We start from the raw sequence: 8,964 nt of genomic DNA, 5'->3' as shown, positions 1-8,964 counted from the left end.
GGCATAGTCATGGAGACCCCCCTTGTGCATGCTTGGGGTTGGTCAAAATGAAGTTCGCACTTGAGTTAGGCCTCCACTGGTTATTGTGTACCTCTTTTGCATGAGAGAGGTTTAAGCATGTATCTTTGGGTGCGTCGGAGCTCAAGGACCTTTAGTCACCTTTAACCCATCCTGACTTTTAGGAACTTAGTGGGAGGGCTATTTTTGGTGCATGCCAAGTTATGGTCGCTACCCGATACTACAGCTCATATAGGTTTCTTCCTAAAGTATCATTGTGTGGTATGCATTTACCATGTTCGAGGGTGCTTTAGAGGGGGCTGACAATTCTGAGTCGGTAGAACCCGTTGCTGAAATATCCTTATCCATAGAAATGCCCTTGGGAAGGACACCTAATCAGACTCCATGCAAGCCTTAAGCTAAAAATTGTGTGATTTGTGTGACTTATTTGTGTATGTGCATCATGCATACATGCATCATCCATACATAGCATGAATAACTCCTTTCAAGGGATTAAAGGATTGTTAACCATAATTTGTTTTGTAGGTCATGGGAATTAAAGTTCGTAAGCCTTTTTGCCTTAGCTTCAAGGGAGTTCCTACACCTTTGAAGATGCTTTGTGATAATGTTTCAGGTTCCCTCGTGCTTTCCGAGTCTCTTAACAAGTTAATCAGCTTGGTACGAACCAAAGTGGATGAAGCACTCCTCAACACCATGATCCGGTTTTATGATCCTCTACTGCATTGCTTCACTTATAGGGACTTTCAGTTAGTTCCTACATTGGAAGAATTCTCCTCCATTTTAGGATTACCTGTACTCGATCAGATGCCTTACACCGGTGAAGAAGAGACTCCTAAGTTGGAAGATGTTGCTGCTGCGTTGCATTTGCCTCGATCAGAAATCAAGAAGGTTTGGGTGAATAAAGGAGAATATACTGGTTTACCGATTGACTTCTTGTATAATCAAGCTGACATTTTGATCAATGCAACAAGTATGGATGCTCTTGAAAAAGTTCTCACTTGCATAATCTATGGACAAGTGTTGTTCCCTCGTTATGATAAAATTGTGGATGTGATTGCTCTCAAGATCTTCATTAGTAACAATCTGGTTCCTACTTTATTGGGTGACTTGCTGCATTCCATCAATCATCGATCATCTAAGGGCAAAGGTTGTATTCTCGGATGCGCACCATTATTGCATAAGTGGTTTATTTCGCACTTATCCCGTTCTACAATAAAGAATGAAGAGGGTTTGACTTGGGTTCAAAGAATCATCAAGCTTTCCTACGACGGCCTTATTTGGAGTCAAAAGGGGTTTGAAGGATCTCATTTGTTTGATATTTGTGGAGATTTCCCAAATGTACCTCTTCTTGGTACTCGAGGGGGAATAACTTATAATCCTATTCTGGCTCGACATCAATTTGGTTTTGCTCTAAAAGACAAGCCTCGTTCTATATATCTTAGTGCAGAAAATTTTGATTATGATTCAGACCCTACTGGAAAAAAGAAGTTGTTCATCAAAGCTTGGACCAAGGTGAAGAAAATAGGAGTAAGAGAATTAGGAATGAGGAATCACATCCCATCAGATCTTTATTTTAAATGGGTTTATGATCGAGTGGTTGAGTATGGCATACCATATCCATCTGATACTCCTATAGTTCCAAGAGTTACTTCTCCCGTCGTTAATGTGGAAGTAGAACCCTATGTGCCCGCTCCTAACGAAGACCTTGCTGCCACCATCGCTTGCCTAAGACAAGAAAAGGCTGATTTGGAAAAACGCTTACATAAAGTGGAAGAAGAAAAAGCAATAATGGCGGCCAATGCCAAAGAGCGTGATAGCATGCTTGATTACTTTTCCCGCAAGTGGAAGATTGAAGACTTTATCTCTCCCGATCAAATACAATCATGGGAGCAAGAGATCGATAGACTTGTCCAAGAGAGAAACGAGATGATTAAAGCTCACAAGGAAGAGATTCGAAGTTTGAAGAGAAAGCGCCAACTCGAAGACTGATTTCCTATTGTTCTTTATGTTATTTATTTTTAGAATATTTTGATGTAACTCTAAAAGCTACAAGACCATAAGTGCCAAAAAAAATCATTATTATTAATAATATTTTTGTTTTTATTTCCTTTTGATATGTGTTAAAAGTCCTTTAATCCCTTGAAAACATTGCATATGCATAAACATATCATTCATAAACATCGCATCACAGGTTTTCATAAAAACAAATACCTCATCTTTCCGCTGTTTATTTCAGTAAGAAAGATGGATCTCGAACAATCTGTCAAGAATCTCCAAACTCAGAATGCTGAATTTCAAGCCTTGATCCTGAACTTGTCCAAAGGGCAAGATGAACTGAAAGCTCTCCTGACTAAGAAGACGAAGACTCAGAAACCCAAAGGAGTGATCAACCTGGGGAGAAGGTTCAAAGGTCGTCCTAAGAAAGCTGAAGAAGCTCAAATTCCCAAGGATGAGGAAGGAGAAGAACATGATGGTGAAGCTGGAAGTAATGTGGGCTCTGATGGTCAAGGTGAGGATGAAGAAGAGGATCCTCAAGACGAGGATGAACCTGATGAGAAGTATAGGCTATTGGAAGAGCGTCTGAGAAGCGTGGAAATTCAGAAGGTACCTGGGCTGGATTTTGAAGAACTAGGACTCGTTCCTGGGGTCGTTATTCCTCCGAAATTCAAAACTCTCGCCTTTGCTAAGTATGATGGAGTCTCCTGTCCCAAGATGCTGATAAGAGGCTCTGGATCCATTTCTTTCAGGAAAGTTTATCTGGAACTCAACTCAAATGGTACTATCAACTGGAGGGTGCTAGCATCCGTACTTGGGAGGATTTGGTTGTTGCTTTCTACAAGCAATACCAATACAATTCTGATCTTGCACCAACTCGCATGTAACTACAAAGCATGTCTATGGGACCTAAAGAAAGTTTCAAGGAGTATGCTCAAAAGTGGAGAGATCTAGCTGGGAGAGTCCAACCTTCCTTGACTGATAGGGAGTTGGTGGACATGTTCATGGGTACGCTAACTGGGCCGTTCTATAGTCACTTGCTGGGTAGTTCCTCGTCTGGATTTACTGATCTTATCTTGACTGGAGAACATGTTGAGAATGGTATTCGAAGTGGGAAGATTCAACTGGGCTCATCTTCTGGTACTACAAAGAAACCATATCATGGAAGAAACGAGTCTAGTGCTGTCCACAGTCAGAAGGGCCGTGATAAGAATGATCATAACCAATCTGTTGGAGCTGTCCTCATCTCTACTCCAACATCTCAACAAGCTCCTAGACAAGAGTATCAACGCAAGACTGATAGACCAAGGAGGCAATTCACTAAAATTAACATGCCTCTATCTCAAGCTCTGCAACATCTGTTGAAAGCCAACCTGATCACCATAAGAGATCCTCCAAAGAGCGTCACCACTACATCTCCAAATTATGATCCTAATGCAAAATGTGTGTATCATTCCAATAGCTCTGGACACACTGCTGATAATTGTTGGGCATTGAAAAATAAGATCCAAGACATGATAGATGCTGGCGAAATCGAGTTCGACGCCCCAGAGACTCCTAATGTCATCACTGCTCCTATGCCAAAGCATGACAAAACTGTTAATGCTATCATGGACACAATTCATGTCTATGACGTGAGAGATTTGTCAACACCTCTCCCTGACATCAAGAGAAAGCTGCTGCAATCTGGTTTATTTCCAGGTTGCGACCCTGACTGTTATTACTGCGAACTCATACCCGAGGGTTGTGAGAATCTGAAAACAGGTATCCAAGGCTGGATGGATCGTGGCACTATCAGGTTTGAGAAGATTCCTTCTATTGAAGATTTGTGCGAAGGTTTTTCCCATGGTTTAAAATTTGAAGATGTCTCTGTCATCTCCAAAGTACCATTGAAGATCCCTACCAAGGCTCCTTTCAAGATTTCTGCTGAACCCCGTGTGGCCCCGATCATTATCACTCAACCTGGTCCGATGCCATATTCTTCTGATAAGGCTGTCCCTTGGAATTATGGTGCCGAGGTCTATGTTCAAGGGGTTAAGCAAGAGCTTGAATCTGATAAAGCTTCTGAAGATGCCAATCCTGATGTGGGTAATATTGCTGGAACTAGTAAAGTGACAAGAAGTGGAAGAGTGTTTTCTCCAAAGATCTCTCCAAACACTGCTTCACCTACTGCTACTATCCCAAGTGCTGATGATCGTGGTAAAAGACCACTGCATGAACCTGAGACTGTCAATGAAAATCCACCATCTGAAGAAACGAATGAGTTCCTTAAGATCATTCGCAAGAGTGATTATGATATTGTCGAACAAATGGGGCATACTCCTTCCAAGATCTCTATGCTGTCACTTTTAAGTTGTTCCAAGACTCACGCCAAGGCTATGATGAAGTTTCTAGAGGCTGCCCATGTGCCACAAGAGATTACTGTCACTCAACTCGAGAATTGTATTGAAAACCTGACGACATATAACTACCTTGGGTTCTCTGATGCTGATCTGAGTCCTAGTGGAAAGAATCATAACAAGGCACTGCATATCTCCATTGAATGTGGTGGTACCACCCTGGCTCATGTACTGGTTGACAATGGCTCGTCTCTGAATGTGCTACCCAAGTTGGTGCTGGACAAACTCAAAGTTGACGGAATTGAGTTGAGATCCAGTGATGTGATAGTAAAAGCTTACGATGGCACAATGAGTACTGTGCATGGCGAAGTTGAGCTTCCGATCAGAGTAGGTTCCCAGACTTTCAATACTGTGTTCTATGTGATGGATATTCGTCCCGCCTATTCATGTCTACTTGGACGTTCTTGGATACATGGGGCAAATGTTGTGACTTCAACTCTCCACCAGAAGTTGAAATACCTAGCGAAAGGCAAGATCGTCACGGTGTATGGTGAAGAAGAGTATGTGGTGAGCTTCATAGATGAGTCCAAGTATCTTGAATTCACTGGAGAAGCTTTTGAATCTCCCCGCATAGCGTACGAATTGGTCCCCCAAGTGGTTCCCGAGACTAGGCACGTCTACACTCCTCCTAAAGTTACTGGGATTATTCCTGCAATGGCTTCTCTGAAAGACGCTAGGGCTGTGGTAGAAGAAGGTGGTTGCACCATCTGGGGGCAATTACCTGATATTCCATACAAGTCCAACAAATGGGGTTTAGGCCGCACTGCTAAGGATCAGAAGGGAGAACAACATCCGCGTCCAGAAGGTTTGAAGCATCATTTCATCAGCAAGGGAGTCAATGCCATTGGAGAAGATGAAGATAATTACAACCTGGACAAATGGATCTTCCCTACATCAGACCAAGGGCTTGACAACTGGAAGACTGAAGACATTGTTTCTATCTCCTATAGTCAGGAGTAATTGTCGTTCTTAGTTTTATTTCCTGGTTTCCTTTTTATTTCCAAGTTTAAATTATGTACTTCAATAAACAATAAACTCTAAAGTTGTGTGTCCTGCCCGAGGCGCAACGGTCCATTGTTAGGGCTTGTCATTTCATAAGCATATTTTCATTCAATAAAACATTGGACGTTTCGTATTCAAATTGTGTGTTCGCTTTTATTTCCCTTTACTTTCATAGCTATGTGTTCTCACACACACCCACATGCACTGCAGATTCATATCCACTCTGGATCCTATTGATAACGACTCTGCTATTACTAAATATGACTTTGAAAATCCGATCTACCAAGTTGAGGATGAAGGTGAGGAAGGTTGTGAAGTGCCTAGAGAACTTGCCAGATTACTAGAGCAAGAAGAAAAGACTATACAGCTGCACGAAGAGCCAATTGAGGTTGTGAACATAGGTACCGACGAAGAAAAGAAAGAGATCAAGGTAGGGGCTGGATTAGAGGATGCTGTCAAACAAAGACTAATTCATATGTTATGAGACAATGTTGAGATCTTTGCTTGGTCCTACGAAGATATGCCTGGGCTCGATACTGATATCGTGGTTCATCGTCTACCTATCAAAGAAAACAGTCCTCCGGTTAAACAGAAGTTACGAAGAAGCAGACCAGACATGGCTCAGAAAATCAAAGAAGAGGTCGAGAAACAATTCAACGCTGGGTTCCTAAAAGTAGTGAGTTATCCGCCATGGATTGCCAACATAGTACCCGTGCCCAAGAAGGACGGAAAGGTCAGAATGTGTGTAGACTACAGAGATTTGAATCGAGCAAGCCCTAAAGATGATTTCCCACTACCGCATATTGACATTCTAGTTGATAGTACTGCACAATGCAAGGTTTTCTCTTTCATGGATGGTTTCTCAGGTTACAATCAGATTAAGATGGCACCCGAAGACATGGAAAAGACAACTTTTACTACACCTTGGAGCACTTTCTGTTACAAAGTCATGCCATTTGGATTGAAGAATGCTGGGGCAACGTACCAACGTGCAATGGTAGCTCTATTCCATGACATGATCCACAAAGAAATAGAGGTCTATGTTGACGATATGATTGCAAAGTCCAACACTGAAGAAGAACATCTGGTCCATCTACAGAGGTTGTTTGATAGGTTGAAGAAGTACAAGCTGAGACTGAATCCGAACAAGTGTACCTTTGGCGTAAGGTCTGGTAAGCTGCTGGGTTTCGTTGTTAGTAGTAAAGGTATTGAAGTCGATCCTGCAAAGGTAAAAGCTATACAAGAGATGGCTGCTCCACGAAACGAGAAAGAAGTTAGAGGGTTCTTGGGACGTCTGAACTACATTGCTAGATTTATCTCCCATCTGACCGCTACTTGTGAGCCAGTCTTCAAGTTACTGAGGAAAGATCAAGTAGTGAAATGGAACGACCAATGTCAAGAAGCCTTTGACAAGATAAAGAAGTACCTGCAAGTAGGGATGGCAAAAAAACCCATACCCACGGGTACCCGCGGATAAAATCCGTCACGGACACGGGTTGGATAGCTTAACGGGTATCCACGGGTATTATAAACGGATATTTAGTTATCCATTTACTTACGGATACGGATACAGGTTTGATGGTATCCATACCCGCGAGTATCCATATCCGTTAATAGTGATTAAAATTACTTAAATATCCTTTTAAAATTAGTATACTTGAATATCTTTTTAATATCAATTAGTATACTTATATATTCTTTTAACATTTTCTCACATTCTACGTCAATATTCATTATAAGATACTTTTGAATTTAATATAGTAAATATATAACACATATTTTTCTATTAATAAAAAAATAAATTTTCTATTCAATATATAAAAAATTAGTAAATTTCAATTAAAAAAATATCCATGGGTATCCGTAAATACCCGCGGATATTTAAAATATCACGGATACCCACCCGGCAGATATCCACATGGGTATGGGGCGGATATGGATATCATTTTTATTAAACGGATGGGTAGCGGGAGACTAGTATCCGTACCCATGGGTATCCATTGCCATCCCTACCTGCAAGAACCTCCGATCATGATACCACCTGCTGAAGGAGGACCTCTAATTATGTACTTAACAGTGTTAGAGAATTCGATGGGGTGCGTACTGGGGCAACATGACGAGTCTGGTCGAAAAGAGCATGCAATATACTACCTTAGCAAAAAGTTTACCGACTGTGAAACAAGATACTCACTGCTCGAGAAAACTTGTTGTGCTTTGGCATGGGCTGCTCGCCGAGTAAGACAGTATATGTTGAACCATACCACTTTGTTGATTTCTAGAAAGGATCCTATCAAGTATGTGTTCAAAAAACCCGCTCTCTCTGGACGAATAGCAAGATGGCAAATGATACTAACAGAATACGACATCCAATATACAACACAGAAAGCAATCAAAGGAAGCGTAGTGGCAGATCATTTGGCCCAACAAGCTGTAGACGACTATCAATCTATGAGTTTTGAATTTCCAGATGAAGATGTGATGCTTGTTACTGACCATGAACAACCTGGCCCAGATGAAGGACCTGAACCAGGATCCTGATGGACTATGGTTTTTGATGGAGCTTCGAATGCATTTGGTAATGGTATTGGCGCTGTAATTGTCTCCCCCGCAGGCGGACACACCCCGTTCACAGCAAGACTATGTTTCAACTGTACCAACAACATGGTCGAGTATGAAGCATGTATCTTGGGACTCAGAGCTGCTATCGACCTAAGAATCAAGTTTTTAGAAGTGTATGGGGATCCAGCCCTAGTAATCGGTCAAATCAAAGGAGAATGGGACACGAAGCATCCTAATCTCATGCCTTATAAAGATTTAGTGCTATCTTTGATTCCACATTTCGAAGAGATTACTTTTGAACACATTCCCCGAGAAGAGAATCAACTGGCAGACGCATTAGCTACTATGTCATCCATGTTCAAGGTCAGATGGGACAACGAGGCTCCTATAGTTATTATTGAAAGATATGACGAACCAACATACTGTTACGAGATAGTTACTAACGAGGTTGAAGAGAAACCATGGTTTCACGAAGTAAAAAGATACCTCGAGACTCAAGAATACCCTGAAGGGGCATCCATCAACGACAAGAAATTCTTGAGAAGGTTCGCATCCAAGTTCTTTATGAGCAATGGAACCTTATACAAGCGCAACCATGATTCAACCCTGCTTTGTTGTGTGAACAAGAAGGAAGCTGAAGAGATCATGGAGGACATGCATGATGGCACTTTTGGAACCCATTCTAGTGGACATACTATGGCTAAAAAGATTCTGAGAGCAGGTTACTACTGGTCCACTATGGAAACTGACTGCCACCAACATTCAAGAACTTGCCACAAGTGTCAGATATACACCGACAAAGTACATGTGCCTCCTGTTCCTCTAAATGTGCTGACTGCTCCTTGGCCTTTTGCAATGTGGGGCATTGATATGATCGGAGAAATCAAACCTACCGCGTCCAATGGACACCGCTTCATCCTTGTAGCCATTGACTATTTTACCAAATGGGTAGAGGCTGCTTCCTTTGCTTCCGTAACCAAGAATGTAGTGG

General features: G+C 41.8%; 1 protein-coding gene across 1 annotated transcript; it reads left to right on the top strand.

Moving 5' to 3' along the window:
• Positions 1–546: 546 nt before the first annotated feature.
• Positions 547–2,007, top strand: LOC131633829 (uncharacterized). The gene is made up of 2 exons (XM_058904510.1): positions 547–662; positions 756–2,007. Exons 1-2 carry the CDS (start codon positions 547–549, stop codon positions 2,005–2,007), a joined length of 1,368 nt encoding a protein of 455 aa, XP_058760493.1.
• The last annotated feature ends 6,957 nt before the right edge of the window (positions 2,008–8,964 follow it).

Source organism: Vicia villosa, unplaced genomic scaffold, assembly GCF_029867415.1.
Source record: "Vicia villosa cultivar HV-30 ecotype Madison, WI unplaced genomic scaffold, Vvil1.0 ctg.001178F_1_1, whole genome shotgun sequence".
Taxonomy (NCBI): domain Eukaryota; kingdom Viridiplantae; phylum Streptophyta; class Magnoliopsida; order Fabales; family Fabaceae; genus Vicia; species Vicia villosa.
Note: the sequence above shows the minus strand (reverse complement) of the source record. Positions and strands in the feature narration are given on the sequence as shown.

Excerpts from the sequence above, each read along its gene's own strand:
- LOC131633829 (XM_058904510.1), top strand. The coding sequence starts at position 547 with ATGGGAATTAAAGTTCGTAAGCCTTTTTGCCTTAGCTTCAAGGGAGTT. Across the intron at positions 663-755 it reads CTTTCCGAGTCTCTTAACAA|GGACTTTCAGTTAGTTCCTA; the intron begins GTTAATCAGCTT and ends CTTCACTTATAG.